Source organism: Enoplosus armatus, chromosome 6 (genome assembly GCF_043641665.1).
Source record: "Enoplosus armatus isolate fEnoArm2 chromosome 6, fEnoArm2.hap1, whole genome shotgun sequence".
NCBI classification, from domain to species: domain Eukaryota; kingdom Metazoa; phylum Chordata; class Actinopteri; order Centrarchiformes; family Enoplosidae; genus Enoplosus; species Enoplosus armatus.
The window spans coordinates 27,016,564-27,036,796 of record NC_092185.1 but is presented as its reverse complement, the minus strand read 5'-3'; the positions used below and the strand labels follow the sequence as shown (position 1 = coordinate 27,036,796).

The 20,233-nt window shown below is 44.7% G+C and overlaps 1 protein-coding gene across 1 annotated transcript in view; it reads left to right on the top strand.

Moving 5' to 3' along the window:
• Positions 1-3,933: 3,933 nt before the first annotated feature.
• The window catches only part of LOC139286362 (cytosolic carboxypeptidase 4-like), a 178,700-nt gene continuing 162,400 nt past the window's right edge, over positions 3,934-20,233 (top strand). The window contains exon 1 of the mRNA XM_070907118.1: positions 3,934-3,943. Within this exon, the coding sequence (XP_070763219.1) occupies positions 3,934-3,943 (10 nt within the window). The remainder of the gene's footprint in view (positions 3,944-20,233) is intronic.

The following is a 20,233-nucleotide window of genomic DNA, read 5'->3' as shown; positions in this document are numbered from 1 at the left end:
GGTGAAAACGTCACTTCGGGGCTGATTTGGGTCAAAAGGTCACTTTGGAGCTGATGTGGGTGAAAACGTCAATTCGGAGATGATTTCAGTTACACTTTGTGTTTTCCATCTCACTTGATTGAAAAGGTCACTTTAAAGCTGATGTGGGTCAAAAGGTCACGTCCAAGCTGATTTGGGTGAAAAACATCACTTCAGAGCTGATTTGGGTAAAACGTGACTTGGAGCTGATTTGGTTGAAAACGTCACTTCAGAGCTGATTCCAGTCAAAACTTGAGTTTTCCACCTCATGTTAGTGAAATCGTCACTTCGTAGCTGATCTGGGCCAAAAGGTCACTCGGAACTAGTTTGGTGAAAACGTCACTTCGGGGCTGATTTGGGTCAAAAGGTCACTTTGGAGCTGATGTGGGTGAAAACGTCAATTCGGAGATGATTTCAGTTACACTTTGTGTTTTCCATCTCACTTGATTGAAAAGGTCACTTTAAAGCTGATGTGGGTCAAAAGGTCACGTCCAAGCTGATTTGGGTGAAAAACATCACTTCAGAGCTGATTTGGGTAAAAACGTGACTTTGGAGCTGATTTGGTTGAAAACGTCACTTCAGAGCTGATTCCAGTCAAAACTTGAGTTTTCCACCTCATGTTAGTGAAATCGTCACTTCGTAGCTGATCTGGGCCAAAAGGTCACTTCGGAACTAGTTTGGGTGAAAACGTCACTTCGGGCTGATTTGGGTCAAAAGGTCACTTTGGAGCTGATGTGGGTGAAAACGTCAATTCGGAGATGATTTCAGTTACACTTTGTGTTTTCCATCTCACTTGATTGAAAAGGTCACTTTAAAGCTGATGTGGGTCAAAAGGTCACGTCCAAGCTGATTTGGGTGAAAAACATCACTTCAGAGCTGATTTGGGTAAAAACGTGACTTTGGAGCTGATTTGGGTGAAAACGTCACTTCAGAGCTGATTCCAGTCAAAACTTGAGTTTTCCACCTCATGTTAGTGAAATCGTCACTTCGTAGCTGATCTGGGCCAAAAGGTCACTTCGGAACTAGTTTGGGTGAAAACGTCACTTCGGGGCTGATTTGGGTCAAAAGGTCACTTTGGAGCTGATGTGGGTGAAAACGTCAATTCGGAGATGATTTCAGTTACACTTTGTGTTTTCCATCTCACTTGATTGAAAAGGTCACTTTAAAGCTGATGTGGGTCAAAAGGTCACGTCCAAGCTGATTTGGGTGAAAAACATCACTTCAGAGCTGATTTGGGTAAAAACGTGACTTTGGAGCTGATTTGGTTGAAAACGTCACTTCAGAGCTGATTCCAGTCAAAACTTGAGTTTTCCACCTCATGTTAGTGAAATCGTCACTTCGTAGCTGATCTGGGCCAAAAGGTCACTTCGGAACTAGTTTGGGTGAAAACGTCACTTCGGGGCTGATTTGGGTCAAAAGGTCACTTTGGAGCTGATGTGGGTGAAAACGTCAATTCGGAGATGATTTCAGTTACACTTTGTGTTTTCCATCTCACTTGATTGAAAAGGTCACTTTAAAGCTGATGTGGGTCAAAAGGTCACGTCCAAGCTGATTTGGGTGAAAAACATCACTTCAGAGCTGATTTGGGTAAAAACGTGACTTTGGAGCTGATTTGGTTGAAAACGTCACTTCAGAGCTGATTCCAGTCAAAACTTGAGTTTTCCACCTCATGTTAGTGAAATCGTCACTTCGTAGCTGATCTGGGCCAAAAGGTCACTTCGGAACTAGTTTGGGTGAAAACGTCACTTCGGGGCTGATTTGGGTCAAAAGGTCACTTTGGAGCTGATGTGGGTGAAAACGTCAATTCGGAGATGATTTCAGTTACACTTTGTGTTTTCCATCTCACTTGATTGAAAAGGTCACTTTAAAGCTGATGTGGGTCAAAAGGTCACGTCCAAGCTGATTTGGGTGAAAAACATCACTTCAGAGCTGATTTGGGTAAAAACGTGACTTTGGAGCTGATTTGGTTGAAAACGTCACTTCAGAGCTGATTCCAGTCAAAACTTGAGTTTTCCACCTCATGTTAGTGAAATCGTCACTTCGTAGCTGATCTGGGCCAAAAGGTCACTTCGGAACTAGTTTGGGTGAAAACGTCACTTCGGGGCTGATTTGGGTCAAAAGGTCACTTTGGAGCTGATGTGGGTGAAAACGTCAATTCGGAGATGATTTCAGTTACACTTTGTGTTTTCCATCTCACTTGATTGAAAAGGTCACTTTAAAGCTGATGTGGGTCAAAAGGTCACGTCCAAGCTGATTTGGGTGAAAAACATCACTTCAGAGCTGATTTGGGTAAAAACGTGACTTTGGAGCTGATTTGGTTGAAAACGTCACTTCAGAGCTGATTCCAGTCAAAACTTGAGTTTTCCACCTCATGTTAGTGAAATCGTCACTTCGTAGCTGATCTGGGCCAAAAGGTCACTTCGGAACTAGTTTGGGTGAAAACGTCACTTCGGGGCTGATTTGGGTCAAAAGGTCACTTTGGAGCTGATGTGGGTGAAAACGTCAATTCGGAGATGATTTCAGTTACACTTTGTGTTTTCCATCTCACTTGATTGAAAAGGTCACTTTAAAGCTGATGTGGGTCAAAAGGTCACGTCCAAGCTGATTTGGGTGAAAAACATCACTTCAGAGCTGATTTGGGTAAAAACGTGACTTTGGAGCTGATTTGGTTGAAAACGTCACTTCAGAGCTGATTCCAGTCAAAACTTGAGTTTTCCACCTCATGTTAGTGAAATCGTCACTTCGTAGCTGATCTGGGCCAAAAGGTCACTTCGGAACTAGTTTGGGTGAAAACGTCACTTCGGGGCTGATTTGGGTCAAAAGGTCACTTTGGAGCTGATGTGGGTGAAAACGTCAATTCGGAGATGATTTCAGTTACACTTTGTGTTTTCCATCTCACTTGATTGAAAAGGTCACTTTAAAGCTGATGTGGGTCAAAAGGTCACGTCCAAGCTGATTTGGGTGAAAAACATCACTTCAGAGCTGATTTGGGTAAAAACGTGACTTTGGAGCTGATTTGGTTGAAACGTCACTTCAGAGCTGATTCCAGTCAAAACTTGAGTTTTCCACCTCATGTTAGTGAAATCGTCACTTCGTAGCTGATCTGGGCCAAAAGGTCACTTCGGAACTAGTTTGGGTGAAAACGTCACTTCGGGGCTGATTTGGGTCAAAAGGTCACTTTGGAGCTGATGTGGGTGAAAACGTCAATTCGGAGATGATTTCAGTTACACTTTGTGTTTTCCATCTCACTTGATTGAAAAGGTCACTTTAAAGCTGATGTGGGTCAAAAGGTCACGTCCAAGCTGATTTGGGTGAAAAACATCACTTCAGAGCTGATTTGGGTAAAAACGTGACTTTGGAGCTGATTTGGGTGAAAACGTCACTTCAGAGCTGATTCCAGTCAAAACTTGAGTTTTCCACCTCATGTTAGTGAAATCGTCACTTCGTAGCTGATCTGGGCCAAAAGGTCACTTCGGAACTAGTTTGGGTGAAAACGTCACTTCGGGGCTGATTTGGGTCAAAAGGTCACTTTGGAGCTGATGTGGGTGAAAACGTCAATTCGGAGATGATTTCAGTTACACTTTGTGTTTTCCATCTCACTTGATTGAAAAGGTCACTTTAAAGCTGATGTGGGTCAAAAGGTCACGTCCAAGCTGATTTGGGTGAAAAACATCACTTCAGAGCTGATTTGGGTAAAAACGTGACTTTGGAGCTGATTTGGTTGAAAACGTCACTTCAGAGCTGATTCCAGTCAAAACTTGAGTTTTCCACCTCATGTTAGTGAAATCGTCACTTCGTAGCTGATCTGGGCCAAAAGGTCACTTCGGAACTAGTTTGGGTGAAAACGTCACTTCGGGGCTGATTTGGGTCAAAAGGTCACTTTGGAGCTGATGTGGGTGAAAACGTCAATTCGGTATGATAGCGAGTATACTTGATTGAAAAGGTCACTTTAAAGGCTGATGTGGGTCAAAAGGTCACGTCCAAGCTGATTTGGGGTGAAAAACATCACTTCAGAGCTGATTTGGGTAAAAACGTGACTTTGGAGCTGATTTGGGTGAAAACGTCACTTCAGAGCTGATTCCAGTCAAAACTTGAGTTTTCCACCTCATGTTAGTGAAATCGTCACTTCGTAGGATCTGATCTGGGCCAAAAGGTCACTTCGGAACTAGTTTGGGTGAAAACGTCACGTTCGGGGCTGATTTGGGTCAAAAGGTCACTTTGGAGCTGATGTGGGTGAAAACGTCAATTCGGAGATGATTTCAGTTACACTTTGTGTTTTCCATCTCACTTGATTGAAAAGGTCACTTTAAAGCTGATGTGGGTCAAAAGGTCACGTCCAAGCTGATTTGGGTGAAAAAACATCACTTCAGAGCTGATTTGGGTAAAAACGTGACTTTGGAGCTGATTTGGTGAAAACGTCACTTCAGAGCTGATTCCAGTCAAAACTTGAGTTTTCCACCTCATGTTAGTGAAATCGTCACTTCGTAGCTGATCTGGGCCAAAAGGTCACTTCGGAACTAGTTTGGGTGAAAACGTCACTTCGGGGCTGATTTGGGTCAAAAGGTCACTTTGGAGCTGATGTGGGTGAAAACGTCAATTCGGAGATGATTTTCAGTTACACTTTGTGTTTTCCATCTCACTTGATTGAAAAGGTCACTTTAAAGCTGATGTGGGTCAAAAGGTCACGTCCAAGCTGATTTGGGTGAAAAAACATCACTTCAGAGCTGATTTGGGTAAAAACGTGACTTTGGAGCTGATTTGGTTGAAAACGTCACTTCAGAGCTGATTCCAGTCAAAACTTGAGTTTTCCACCTCATGTTAGTGAAATCGTCACTTCGTAGCTGATCTGGGCCAAAAGGTCACTTCGGAACTAGTTTGGGTGAAAACGTCACTTCGGGGCTGATTTGGGTCAAAAGGTCACTTTGGAGCTGATGTGGGTGAAAACGTCAATTCGGAGATGATTTCAGTTACACTTTGTGTTTTCCATCTCACTTGATTGAAAAGGTCACTTTAAAGCTGATGTGGGTCAAAAGGTCACGTCCAAGCTGATTTGGGTGAAAAACATCACTTCAGAGCTGATTTGGGTAAAAACGTGACTTTGGAGCTGATTTGGGTGAAAACGTCACTTCAGAGCTGATTCCAGTCAAAACTTGAGTTTTCCACCTCATGTTAGTGAAATCGTCACTTCGTAGCTGATCTGGGCCAAAAAGGTCACTTCGGAACTAGTTTGGGTGAAAACGTCACTTCGGGGCTGATTTGGGTCAAAAGGTCACTTTGAGTGATGTGGGTGAAAACGTCAATTCGGAGATGATTTCAGTTACACTTGTGTTTTCCATCTCACTTGATTGAAAAGGTCACTTTAAAGCTGATGTGGGTCAAAAGGTCACGTCCAAGCTGATTTGGGTGAAAAAACATCACTTCAGAGCTGATTTGGGTAAAAAACGTGACTTTGGAGCTGATTTGGGTGAAAACGTCACTTCAGAGCTGATTCCAGTCAAAACTTGAGTTTTCCACCTCATGTTAGTGAAATCGTCACTTCGTAGCTGATCTGGGCCAAAAGGGTCACTTCGGAACTAGTTTGGGTGAAAACGTCACTTCGGGGCTGATTTGGGTCAAAAGGTCACTTTGGAGCTGATGTGGGTGAAAACGTCAATTCGGAGATGATTTCAGTTACACTTTGTGTTTTCCATGCTCACTTGATTGAAAAGGTCACTTTAAAGCTGATGTGGGTCAAAAGGTCACGTCCAAGCTGATTTGGGTGAAAAACATCACTTCAGAGCTGATTTGGGTAAAAAACGTGACTTTGGAGCTGATTTGGTTGAAAACGTCACTTCAGAGCTGATTCCAGTCAAACTTGAGTTTTCCACCTCATGTTAGTGAAAATCGTCACTTCGTAGCTGATCTGGGCCAAAAGGTCACTTCGGAACTAGTTTGGGTGAAAACGGTCACTTCGGGGCTGATTTGGGTCAAAAGGTCACTTTGGAGCTGATGTGGGTGAAAACGTCAATTCGGAGATGATTTCAGTTACACTTTGTGTTTTCCATCTCACTTGATTGAAAAGGTCACTTTAAAGCTGATGTGGGTCAAAAGGTCACGTCCAAGCTGATTTGGGTGAAAAAACATCACTTCAGAGCTGATTTGGGTAAAAACGTGACTTTGGAGCTGATTTGGTTGAAAAACGTCACTTCAGAGCTGATTCCAGTCAAAACTTGAGTTTTCCACCTCATGTTAGTGAAATCGTCACTTCGTAGCTGATCTGGGCCAAAAGGTCACTTCGGAACTAGTTTGGGTGAAAACGTCACTTCGGGGCTGATTTGGGTCAAAAGGTCACTTTGGAGCTGATGTGGGTGAAAACGTCAATTCGGAGATGATTTCAGTTACACTTTGTGTTTTCCATCTCACTTGATTGAAAAGGTCACTTTAAAGCTGATGTGGGTCAAAAGGTCACGTCCAAGCTGATTTGGGTGAAAAACATCACTTCAGAGCTGATTTGGGTAAAAACGTGACTTTGGAGCTGATTTGGTTGAAAACGTCACTTCAGAGCTGATTCCAGTCAAAACTTGAGTTTTCCACCTCATGTTAGTGAAATCGTCCACTTCGTAGCTGATCTGGGCCAAAAGGTCACTTCGGAACTAGTTTGGGTGAAAACGTCACTTCGGGGCTGATTTGGGTCAAAAGGTCACTTTGGAGCTGATGTGGGTGAAAACGTCAATTCGGAGATGATTTCAGTTACACTTTGTGTTTTCCATCTCACTTGATTGAAAAGGTCACTTTAAAGCTGATGTGGGTCAAAAGGTCACGTCCAAGCTGATTTGGGTGAAAAACATCACTTCAGAGCTGATTTGGGTAAAAAACGTGACTTTGGAGCTGATTTGGTTGAAAACGTCACTTCAGAGCTGATTCCAGTCAAAACTTGAGTTTTCCACCTCATGTTAGTGAAATCGTCACTTCGTAGCTGATCTGGGCCAAAAGGTCACTTCGGAACTAGTTTGGGTGAAAACGTCACTTCGGGGCTGATTTGGGTCAAAAGGTCACTTTGGAGCTGATGTGGGTGAAAACGTCAATTCGGAGATGATTTCAGTTACACTTTGTGTTTTCCATCTCACTTGATTGAAAAGGTCACTTTAAAGCTGATGTGGGTCAAAAGGTCACGTCCAAGCTGATTTGGGTGAAAAACATCACTTCAGAGCTGATTTGGGTAAAAACGTGACTTTGGAGCTGATTTGGGTGAAAACGTCACTTCAGAGCTGATTCCAGTCAAAACTTGAGTTTTCCACCTCATGTTAGTGAAATCGTCACTTCGTAGCTGATCTGGGCCAAAAGGTCACTTCGGAACTAGTTTGGGTGAAAACGTCACTTCGGGGCTGATTTGGGTCAAAAGGTCACTTTGGAGCTGATGTGGGTGAAAACGTCAATTCGGAGATGATTTCAGTTACACTTTGTGTTTTCCATCTCACTTGATTGAAAAGGTCACTTTAAAGCTGATGTGGGTCAAAAGGTCACGTCCAAGCTGATTTGGGTGAAAAACATCACTTCAGAGCTGATTTGGGTAAAAACGTGACTTTGGAGCTGATTTGGTTGAAAACGTCACTTCAGAGCTGATTCCAGTCAAAACTTGAGTTTTCCACCTCATGTTAGTGAAATCGTCACTTCGTAGCTGATCTGGGCCAAAAGGTCACTTCGGAACTAGTTTGGGTGAAAACGTCACTTCGGGGCTGATTTGGGTCAAAAGGTCACTTTGGAGCTGATGTGGGTGAAAACGTCAATTCGGAGATGATTTCAGTTACACTTTGTGTTTTTCCATCTCACTTGATTGAAAAGGTCACTTTAAAGCTGATGTGGGTCAAAAGGTCACGTCCAAGCTGATTTGGGTGAAAAACATCACTTCAGAGCTGATTTGGGTAAAAACGTGACTTTGGAGCTGATTTGGTGAAAACGTCACTTCAGAGCTGATTCCAGTCAAAACTTGAGTTTTCCACCTCATGTTAGTGAAATCGTCACTTCGTAGCTGATCTGGGCCAAAAGGTCACTTCGGAACTAGTTTGGGTGAAAACGTCACTTCGGGGCTGATTTGGGTCAAAAGGTCACTTTGGAGCTGATGTGGGTGAAAACGTCAATTCGGAGATGATTTCAGTTACACTTTGTGTTTTCCATCTCACTTGATTGAAAAGGTCACTTTAAAGCTGATGTGGGTCAAAAGGTCACGTCCAAGCTGATTTGGGTGAAAAACATCACTTCAGAGCTGATTTGGGTAAAAACGTGACTTTGGAGCTGATTTGGTTGAAAACGTCACTTCAGAGCTGATTCCAGTCAAAACTTGAGTTTTCCACCTCATGTTAGTGAAATCGTCACTTCGTAGCTGATCTGGGCCAAAAGGTCACTTCGGAACTAGTTTGGGTGAAAACGTCACTTCGGGGCTGATTTGGGTCAAAAGGTCACTTTGGAGCTGATGTGGGTGAAAACGTCAATTCGGAGATGATTTCAGTTACACTTTGTGTTTTCCATCTCACTTGATTGAAAAGGTCACTTTAAAGCTGATGTGGGTCAAAAGGTCACGTCCAAGCTGATTTGGGTGAAAAACATCACTTCAGAGCTGATTTGGGTAAAAACGTGACTTTGGAGCTGATTTGGTTGAAAACGTCACTTCAGAGCTGATTCCAGTCAAAACTTGAGTTTTCCACCTCATGTTAGTGAAATCGTCACTTCGTAGCTGATCTGGGCCAAAAGGTCACTTCGGAACTAGTTGGGTGAAAACGTCACTTCGGGGCTGATTTGGGTCAAAAGGTCACTTTGGAGCTGATGTGGGTGAAAACGTCAATTCGGAGATGATTTCAGTTACACTTTGTGTTTTCCATCTCACTTGATTGAAAAGGTCACTTTAAAGCTGATGTGGGTCAAAAGGTCACGTCCAAGCTGATTTGGGTGAAAAACATCACTTCAGAGCTGATTTGGGTAAAAACGTGACTTTGGAGCTGATTTGGTTGAAAACGTCACTTCAGAGCTGATTCCAGTCAAAACTTGAGTTTTCCACCTCATGTTAGTGAAATCGTCACTTCGTAGCTGATCTGGGCCAAAAGGTCACTTCGGAACTAGTTTGGGTGAAAACGTCACTTCGGGGCTGATTTGGGTCAAAAGGTCACTTTGGAGCTGATGTGGGTGAAAACGTCAATTCGGAGATGATTTCAGTTACACTTTGTGTTTTCCATCTCACTTGATTGAAAAGGTCACTTTAAAGCTGATGTGGGTCAAAAGGTCACGTCCAAGCTGATTTGGGTGAAAAACATCACTTCAGAGCTGATTTGGGTAAAAACGTGACTTTGGAGCTGATTTGGTGAAAACGTCACTTCAGAGCTGATTCCAGTCAAAACTTGAGTTTTCCACCTCATGTTAGTGAAATCGTCACTTCGTAGCTGATCTGGGCCAAAAGGTCACTTCGGAACTAGTTTGGGTGAAAACGTCACTTCGGGGCTGATTTGGGTCAAAAGGTCACTTTGGGCTGATGTGGGTGAAAACGTCAATTCGGAGATGATTTCAGTTACACTTTGTGTTTTCCATCTCACTTGATTGAAAAGGTCACTTTAAAGCTGATGTGGGTCAAAAGGTCACGTCCAAGCTGATTTGGGTGAAAAACATCACTTCAGAGCTGATTTGGGTAAAAACGTGACTTTGGAGCTGATTTGGTTGAAAACGTCACTTCAGAGCTGATTCCAGTCAAAACTTGAGTTTTCCACCTCATGTTAGTGAAATCGTCACTTCGTAGCTGATCTGGGCCAAAAGGTCACTTCGGAACTAGTTTGGGTGAAAACGTCACTTCGGGGCTGATTTGGGTCAAAAGGTCACTTTGGAGCTGATGTGGGTGAAAACGTCAATTCGGAGATGATTTCAGTTACACTTTGTGTTTTCCATCTCACTTGATTGAAAAGGTCACTTTAAAGCTGATGTGGGTCAAAAGGTCACGTCGAAGCTGATTTGGGTGAAAAACATCACTTCAGAGCTGATTTGGGTAAAAACGTGATCTTTGGAGCTGATTTGGTTGAAAACGTCACTTCAGAGCTGATTCCAGTCAAAACTTGAGTTTTTCCACCTCATGTTAGTGAAATCGTCACTTCGTAGCTGATCTGGGCCAAAAGGTCACTTCGGAACTAGTTTGGGTGAAAACGTCACTTCGGGGCTGATTTGGGTCAAAAGGTCACTTTGGAGCTGATGTGGGTGAAAACGTCAATTCGGAGATGATTTCAGTTACACTTTGTGTTTTCCATCTCACTTGATTGAAAAGGTCACTTTAAAGCTGATGTGGGTCAAAAGGTCACGTCGAAGCTGATTTGGGTGAAAAACATCACTTCAGAGCTGATTTGGGTAAAACGTGACTTTGGAGCTGATTTGGTGAAAACGTCACTTCAGAGCTGATTCCAGTCAAAACTTGAGTTTTCCACCTCATGTTAGTGAAATCGTCACTTCGTAGCTGATCTGGGCCAAAAGGTCACTTCGGAACTAGTTTGGGTGAAAACGTCACTTCGGGGCTGATTTGGGTCAAAAGGTCACTTTGGAGCTGATGTGGGTGAAAACGTCAATTCGGAGATGATTTCAGTTACACTTTTGTGTTTTCCATCTCACTTGATTGAAAAGGTCACTTTAAAGCTGATGTGGGTCAAAAGGTCACGTCCGAAGCTGATTTGGGTGAAAAACATCACTTCAGAGCTGATTTGGGTAAAAACGTGACTTTGGAGCTGATTTGGTTGAAAACGTCACTTCAGAGCTGATTCCAGTCAAAAACTTGAGTTTTCCACCTCATGTTAGTGAAATCGTCACTTCGTAGCTGATCTGGGCCAAAAGGTCACTTCGGAAACTAGTTTGGGTGAAAACGTCACTTCGGGGCTGATTTGGGTCAAAAGGTCACTTTGGAGCTGAGATGTGGGTGAAAACGTCAATTCGGAGATGATTTCAGTTACACTTTGTGTTTTCCATCTCACTTGATTGAAAAGGTCACTTTAAAGCTGATGTGGGTCAAAAGGTCACGTCCAAGCTGATTTGGGTGAAAAACATCACTTCAGAGCTGATTTGGGTAAAAACGTGACTTTGGAGCTGATTTGGGTGAAAACGTCACTTCAGAGCTGATTCCAGTCAAAACTTGAGTTTTCCACCTCATGTTAGTGAAATCGTCACTTCGTAGCTGATCTGGGCCAAAAGGTCACTTCGGAACTAGTTTGGGTGAAAACGTCACTTCGGGGCTGATTTGGGTCAAAAGGTCACTTTGGAGCTGATGTGGGTGAAAACGTCAATTCGGAGATGATTTCAGTTACACTTTGTGTTTTCCATCTCACTTGATTGAAAAGGTCACTTTAAAGCTGATGTGGGTCAAAAGGTCACGTCCAAGCTGATTTGGGTGAAAAACATCACTTCAGAGCTGATTTGGGTAAAAACGTGACTTTGGAGCTGATTTGGTTGAAAACGTCACTTCAGAGCTGATTCCAGTCAAAATTGAGTTTTCCACCTCATGTTAGTGAAATCGTCACTTCGTAGCTGATCTGGGCCAAAAGGTCACTTCGGAACTAGTTTGGGTGAAAACGTCACTTCGGGGCTGATTTGGGTCAAAAGGTCACTTTGGAGCTGATGTGGGTGAAAACGTCAATTCGGAGATGATTTCAGTTACACTTTGTGTTTTCCATCTCACTTGATTGAAAAGGTCACTTTAAAGCTGATGTGGGTCAAAAGGTCACGTCCAAGCTGATTTGGGTGAAAAACATCACTTCAGAGCTGATTTGGGTAAAAACGTGACTTTGGAGCTGATTTGGTTGAAAACGTCACTTCAGAGCTGATTCCAGTCAAAACTTGAGTTTTCCACCTCATGTTGGTGAAATCGTCACTTCGTAGCTGATCTGGGCCAAAAGGTCACTTCGGAACTAGTTTGGGTGAAAACGTCACTTCGGGGCTGATTTGGGTCAAAAGGTCACTTTGGAGCTGATGTGGGTGAAAACGTCAATTCGGAGATGATTTCAGTTACACTTTGTGTTTTCCATCTCACTTGATTGAAAAGGTCACTTTAAAGCTGATGTGGGTCAAAAGGTCACGTCCAAGCTGATTTGGGTGAAAAACATCACTTCAGAGCTGATTTGGGTAAAAACGTGACTTTGGAGCTGATTTGGTTGAAAACGTCACTTCAGAGCTGATTCCAGTCAAAACTTGAGTTTTCCACCTCATGTTAGTGAAATCGTCACTTCGTAGCTGATCTGGGCCAAAAGGTCACTTCGGAACTAGTTTGGGTGAAAACGTCACTTCGGGGCTGATTTGGGTCAAAAGGTCACTTTGGAGCTGATGTGGGTGAAAACGTCAATTCGGAGATGATTTCAGTTACACTTTGTGTTTTCCATCTCACTTGATTGAAAAGGTCACTTTAAAGCTGATGTGAGTCAAAAGGTCACGTCCAAGCTGATTTGGGTGAAAAACATCACTTCAGAGCTGATTTGGGTAAAAACGTGACTTTGGAGCTGATTTGGTTGAAAACGTCACTTCAGAGCTGATTCCAGTCAAAACTTGAGTTTTCCACCTCATGTTAGTGAAATCGTCACTTCGTAGCTGATCTGGGCCAAAAGGTCACTTCGGAACTAGTTTGGGTGAAAACGTCACTTCGGGGCTGATTTGGGTCAAAAGGTCACTTTGGAGCTGATGTGGGTGAAAACGTCAATTCGGAGATGATTTCAGTTACACTTTGTGTTTTCCATCTCACTTGATTGAAAAGGTCACTTTAAAGCTGATGTGGGTCAAAAGGTCACGTCCAAGCTGATTTGGGTGAAAAACATCACTTCAGAGCTGATTTGGGTAAAAACGTGACTTTGGAGCTGATTTGGTTGAAAACGTCACTTCAGAGCTGATTCCAGTCAAAACTTGAGTTTTCCACCTCATGTTAGTGAAATCGTCACTTCGTAGCTGATCTGGGCCAAAAGGTCACTTCGGAACTAGTTTGGGTGAAAACGTCACTTCGGGGCTGATTTGGGTCAAAAGGTCACTTTGGAGCTGATGTGGGTGAAAACGTCAATTCGGAGATGATTTCAGTTACACTTTGTGTTTTCCATCTCACTTGATTGAAAAGGTCACTTTAAAGCTGATGTGGGTCAAAAGGTCACGTCGAAGCTGATTTGGGTGAAAAACATCACTTCAGAGCTGATTTGGGTAAAAACGTGACTTTGGAGCTGATTTGGTTGAAAACGTCACTTCAGAGCTGATTCCAGTCAAAACTTGAGTTTTCCACCTCATGTTAGTGAAATCGTCACTTCGTAGCTGATCTGGGCCAAAAGGTCACTTCGGAACTAGTTTGGGTGAAAACGTCACTTCGGGGCTGATTTGGGTCAAAAGGTCACTTTGGAGCTGATGTGGGTGAAAACGTCAATTCGGAGATGATTTCAGTTACACTTTGTGTTTTCCATCTCACTTGATTGAAAAGGTCACTTTAAAGCTGATGTGGGTCAAAAGGTCACGTCCAAGCTGATTTGGGTGAAAAACATCACTTCAGAGCTGATTTGGGTAAAAACGTGACTTTGGAGCTGATTTGGTTGAAAACGTCACTTCAGAGCTGATTCCAGTCAAAACTTGAGTTTTCCACCTCATGTTAGTGAAATCGTCACTTCGTAGCTGATCTGGGCCAAAAGGTCACTTCGGAACTAGTTTGGGTGAAAACGTCACTTCGGGGCTGATTTGGGTCAAAAGGTCACTTTGGAGCTGATGTGGGTGAAAACGTCAATTCGGAGATGATTTCAGTTACACTTTGTGTTTTCCATCTCACTTGATTGAAAAGGTCACTTTAAAGCTGATGTGGGTCAAAAGGTCACGTCCAAGCTGATTTGGGTGAAAAACATCACTTCAGAGCTGATTTGGGTAAAAACGTGACTTTGGAGCTGATTTGGGTGAAAACGTCACTTCAGAGCTGATTCCAGTCAAAACTTGAGTTTTCCACCTCATGTTAGTGAAATCGTCACTTCGTAGCTGATCTGGGCCAAAAGGTCACTTCGGAACTAGTTTGGGTGAAAACGTCACTTCGGGGCTGATTTGGGTCAAAAGGTCACTTTGGAGCTGATGTGGGTGAAAACGTCAATTCGGAGATGATTTCAGTTACACTTTGTGTTTTCCATCTCACTTGATTGAAAAGGTCACTTTAAAGCTGATGTGGGTCAAAAGGTCACGTCGAAGCTGATTTGGGTGAAAAACATCACTTCAGAGCTGATTTGGGTAAAAACGTGACTTTGGAGCTGATTTGGTTGAAAACGTCACTTCAGAGCTGATTCCAGTCAAAACTTGAGTTTTCCACCTCATGTTAGTGAAATCGTCACTTCGTAGCTGATCTGGGCCAAAAGGTCACTTCGGAACTAGTTTGGGTGAAAACGTCACTTCGGGGCTGATTTGGGTCAAAAGGTCACTTTGGAGCTGATGTGGGTGAAAACGTCAATTCGGAGATGATTTCAGTTACACTTTGTGTTTTCCATCTCACTTGATTGAAAAGGTCACTTTAAAGCTGATGTGGGTCAAAAGGTCACGTCCAAGCTGATTTGGGTGAAAAACATCACTTCAGAGCTGATTTGGGTAAAAACGTGACTTTGGAGCTGATTTGGTTGAAAACGTCACTTCAGAGCTGATTCCAGTCAAAACTTGAGTTTTCCACCTCATGTTAGTGAAATCGTCACTTCGTAGCTGATCTGGGCCAAAAGGTCACTTCGGAACTAGTTTGGGTGAAAACGTCACTTCGGGGCTGATTTGGGTCAAAAGGTCACTTTGGAGCTGATGTGGGTGAAAACGTCAATTCGGAGATGATTTCAGTTACACTTTGTGTTTTCCATCTCACTTGATTGAAAAGGTCACTTTAAAGCTGATGTGGGTCAAAAGGTCACGTCCAAGCTGATTTGGGTGAAAAACATCACTTCAGAGCTGATTTGGGTAAAAACGTGACTTTGGAGCTGATTTGGTTGAAAACGTCACTTCAGAGCTGATTCCAGTCAAAACTTGAGTTTTCCACCTCATCAGAATCAGAATCAGAATCAGAATCAGAAACTGTTTATTGCCAAGTAACATACATTACAAGGAATTTGCTGTGGTCTGAAGGTGCTATTGTTTTGATAACAAATAAGTAGAATATAAAAGCTAAAATAACAATAAGAATAAAAATAAAAATAAGATAAGATAAATAACAAACAGTGCAGTGACCAGAATAAAGTAAAGTAAAGTGTCCAGATAAAGTGTCCAGTAGGGGGTGAGTGCGTTAATGTAACGCAGTGGGGACAGGGGTGATGTACGTTAATATAACGTATAGCTTGCGGTAGTGTTCGGGGGGGTGTCAGTGAGAGTTTGTCAGGTTGACTGCAGAGGGGAAGAAACTGTTTTTGTGGCGGGAGGTTTTGGTCCTGATGGACCGCAGCCTCCTGCCAGAGGGGAGGGGGTCGAACAGATGGTGTCCGGGGTGGGAGGGGTCGGCAGCGATCTTCCCTGCTCTCCTCAGGGTCCTGGAGGAGTACAGGTCCTGAAGAGATGGGAGGTTGCAGCCGATCACCCTCTCTGCAGAGCGGATGATACGCTGCAGTCTGCGTCTGTCCTTGGTGGAGGCAGCAGCGTACCAGACGGTGATGGAGGAGGTGAGGATGGACTCAATGATGGCGGTGTAGAAGTGAACCAGCATTTTTTGTGGCAGGTTAAACTTCCTCAGCTGCCTCAGGAAGTACATCCTCTGTTGGGCTTTCTTGATGAGGGAGCTGATGTTCAGCTCCCACCGGAGGTCCTGGCTGATGATGGAGCCCAGGAAACGGAAGGACTCCACAGTGTCCACTGGAGAGTCACACAGGGTGATGGGGGCGGGTGGGGCTGCGCTCTTCCTAAAGTCAACAACCATCTCCACTGTCTTTGAAGCGTTAAGCTCCAGGTTGTTGCTGTTGCACCAGGTCACCAGGTGGTCAATCTCCCACCTGTAGGCAGACTCATCCTCTCCAGAGATGAGTCCGATGAGGGTGGTGTCGTCCGCGAACTTCAGGAGTTTGACGGACTGGTGACTGGAGGTGCAGCTGTTGGTGTACAGGGAGAAGAGTAGTGGAGAAAGAACGCAGCCTTGAGGGGAGCCGGTGCTGATCGTCCGCGAGTCTGAGACGTGTTTCCCCAGCTTCACGTGCTGCTTCCTGTCAGACAGGAAATCTGTGATCCACCTGCAGGTGGGGTCAGGCACGTTCAGCTGGGAGAGCTTGTCCTGAAGAAGAGCCGGGACGATGGTGTTGAAGGCAGAGCTGAAGTCCACGAACAGGATCCTGGCATAGGATCCTGCGGAGTCCAGGTGCTGGAGGATGAAGTGTAGAGCCAGGTTGACGGCGTCGTCTACAGACCTGTTGGCTCTGTAGGCGAACTGCAGGGGGTCCAGCAGAGAGTCTGTGATGGATTTGAGGTGGGACAGGACCAGGCGTTCAAATGATTTCATGACCACAGAGGTCAGGGCGACGGGTCTGTAGTCATTTAATCCTGTGGGCCCTGGTTTTTTGGGGACGGGGATGATGGTGGAGGCCTTGAAGCAGGCTGGCACGTGGCATGTCTCCAGTGAGGTGTTGAAGATGTCCGTGAACACCGGAGACAGCTGATCGGCGCAGCGCTTCAGGCAGGATGGGGAGATGGAGTCTGGTCCAGCAGCTTTACGCGGGTTTTGTCTCTTGAAGAGCCTGTTCACATCTCTTTCAAGGACAGACAGAGGTGTCGATGCTGGAGGAGTGGGGGGCGCTGTGGGGGGCAGCTGTGGTGGTAGGAGGTGTGAGAGTTCAGCCCCAGGTGTGATGAGGGGGTTGGGGCTGTTGGGCTGGAGCTGGTGGGTGATGGTGTGGGGGATGGTGTCAGGACTGTCCCATTGTCTTTCAAAGCGACAGTAGAAGTCGTTGAGGCTGTTGGCGAGGCGTCGGTCGTTAGCAGAGTTGGGGGCTCTTGGCTTGTAGTTGGTGATCTGCCTGAGCCCCCTCCACACAGAAGCAGAGTCGTTGGAGGAGAACTGGTTTTGTAGTCTCTCTGAGTACAGTCGTTTAGCTTCCCTCACCGCCTTGCTAAACTTGTACTTGGCTTCCTTAAACTCCACTCTGTTGCCACTCTTAAACGCCTCTTCCTTTTCCAACCTCAGCTGTCGCAGTCTTGCTGTGAACCAGGGTTTGTCGTTGTTGTAACTCACCCTGGTCCGAGTTGGTACGCAGCAGTCCTCACAGAAGCTGATATATGAAGTCACAGCCTCTGTGTACTCATCCAGACTGTTGGTAGCAGTCCTGAAAACATCCCAGTCAGTACAGTCCAAACACGCCTTCAGGTCCTCTGCAGCTTCACTGGTCCACTTCTTCGAAGTTCTCACAACAGGCTTAGAAAGTTTTAATTTCTGCCTGTATGCAGGAATCAGGTGGACCATGTCGTGGTCAGAGTGTCCCAGTGCAGCGCGGGTGACGGCGTGAAAAGCGTTACTGACTGTGGTGTAACAGTGATCCAGAGTGTTCCCCTCCCTGGTGGGGCATTTAATAAACTGTTTGTATTTGGGGAGTTCATGTCTGAGATTACCTTTGTTAAAGTCACCGAGGACAATAACTAAGGAGTCCGGGTTGGTTCGCTCCGTTTCCAGTATCTGATCGGCGAGTGCGCGCTGTGCGTCCTGCACGTTGGCCTCCGGTGGAATGTAAACACCGACCAGAATGAATGAAGCGAACTCACGGGGGGAGTAGTAGGGTTTACAGTTTATGAAAAAAGTTTCCAGGGAAGGAGAGCAATGCCGTCGGATCACTGTCACGTCGTTACACCAGCTGCTGTTGATGTAGAAACAGATACCTCCACCCTTTGTTTTGCCGGAGAGGTGCGCGTCGCGGTCCGCTCGGAGAAGCTGGAATCCGTCCAGCTGCAGCGCCGCGTCGGGAGTTCTTTCCCCCAGCCATGTCTCCGTGAAGCACAAAACAGCAGATGAATAAAAGTCCTTGTTTCTCCTCATCAGCAGCTGGAGTTCGTCCATCTTATTCCCCAGTGAGCGCACGTTAGAGAGAAATATTCCGGGGTAGCGGTGTCCGTTGTCCTCGCCGGCGAAGACGCACGAGCGCACCGGCACGTTTCCTCTACGTCGACGTAGAGCTGCAAAGGTGAGAGCACCTTTGACCAGAATGTCCATAAAACAGTTAAAGGTGCCAGAAATTCGGGAAACAAATCCACTGGAGATGTTCCCCTGATGTTCATGAGCTCTTCTCTGGTGAAAGAGCTCCGTGAACCAAAACAAAAACACTGTTTACAAACAAAACAAGGCAAAACAATGCGCTCCAACAGACCGAGGCAGCCATCCGCGGCGCCATCTTGGAATTAGTGAAATCGTCACTTCGTAGCTGATCTGGGCCAAAAGGTCACTTCGGAACTAGTTTGGGTGAAAACGTCACTTCGGGGCTGATTTGGGTCAAAAGGTCACTTTGGAGCTGATGTGGGTGAAAACGTCAATTCGGAGATGATTTCAGTTACACTTTGTGTTTTCCATCTCACTTGATTGAAAGGTCACTTTAAAGCTGATGTGGGTCAAAAGGTCACGTCGAAGCTGATTTGGGTGAAAAACATCACTTCAGAGCTGATTTGGGTAAAAACGTGACTTTGAGCTGATTTGGTTGAAAACGTCACTTCAGAGCTGATTCCAGTCAAAACTTGAGTTTTCCACCTCATGTTAGTGAAATCGTCACTTCGTAGCTGATCTGGGCCAAAAGGTCACTTCGGAACTAGTTTGGGTGAAAACGTCACTTCGGGGCTGATTTGGGTCAAAAGGTCACTTTGGAGCTGATGTGGGTGAAAACGTCAATTCGGAGATGATTTCAGTTACACTTTGTGTTTTCCATCTCACTTGATTGAAAAGGTCACTTTAAAGCTGATGTGGGTCAAAAGGTCACGTCGAAGCTGATTTGGGTGAAAAACATCACTTCAGAGCTGATTTGGGTAAAAACGTATCTTTGGAGCTGATTTGGTTGAAAAACGTCACTTCAGAGCTGATTCCAGTCAAAACTTGAGTTTTCCACCTCATGTTAGTGAAATCGTCACTTCGTAGCTGATCTGGGCCAAAAGGTCACTTCGGAACTAGTTTGGGTGAAAACGTCACTTCGGGGCTGATTTGGGTCAAAAGGTCACTTTGGAGCTGATGTGGGTGAAAACGTCAATTCGGAGATGATTTCAGTTACACTTTGTGTTTTCCATCTCACTTGATTGAAAAGGTCACTTTAAAGCTGATGTGGGTCAAAAGGTCACGTCCAAGCTGATTTGGGTGAAAAACATCACTTCAGAGCTGATTTGGGTAAAAACGTGACTTTGGAGCTGATTTGGTTGAAAACGTCACTTCAGAGCTGATTCCAGTCAAAACTTGAGTTTTCCACCTCATGTTAGTGAAATCGTCACTTCGTAGCTGATCTGGGCCAAAAGGTCACTTCGGAACTAGTTTGGGTGAAAACGTCACTTCGGGGCTGATTTGGGTCAAAAGGTCACTTTGGAGCTGATGTGGGTGAAAACGTCAATTCGGAGATGATTTCAGTTACACTTTGTGTTTTCCATCTCACTTGATTGAAAAGGTCACTTTAAAGCTGATGTGGGTCAAAAGGTCACGTCCAAGCTGATTTGGGTGAAAAACATCACTTCAGAGCTGATTTGGGTAAAAACGTGACTTTGGAGCTGATTTGGTTGAAAACGTCACTTCAGAGCTGATTCCAGTCAAAACTTGAGTTTTCCACCTCATGTTAGTGAAATCGTCACTTCGTAGCTGATCTGGGCCAAAAGGTCACTTCGGAACTAGTTTGGGTGAAAACGTCACTTCGGGGCTGATTTGGGTCAAAAGGTCACTTTGGAGCTGATGTGGGTGAAAACGTCAATTCGGAGATGATTTCAGTTACACTTTGTGTTTTCCATCTCACTTGATTGAAAAGGTCACTTTAAAGCTGATGTGGGTCAAAAGGTCACGTCGAAGCTGATTTGGGTGAAAAACATCACTTCAGAGCTGATTTGGGTAAAAACGTGACTTTGGAGCTGATTTGGTTGAAAACGTCACTTCAGAGCTGATTCCAGTCAAAACTTGAGTTTTCCACCTCATGTTAGTGAAATCGTCACTTCGTAGCTGATCTGGGCCAAAAGGTCACTTCGGAACTAGTTTGGGTGAAAACGTCACTTCGGGGCTGATTTGGGTCAAAAGGTCACTTTGGAGCTGATGTGGGTGAAAACGTCAATTCGG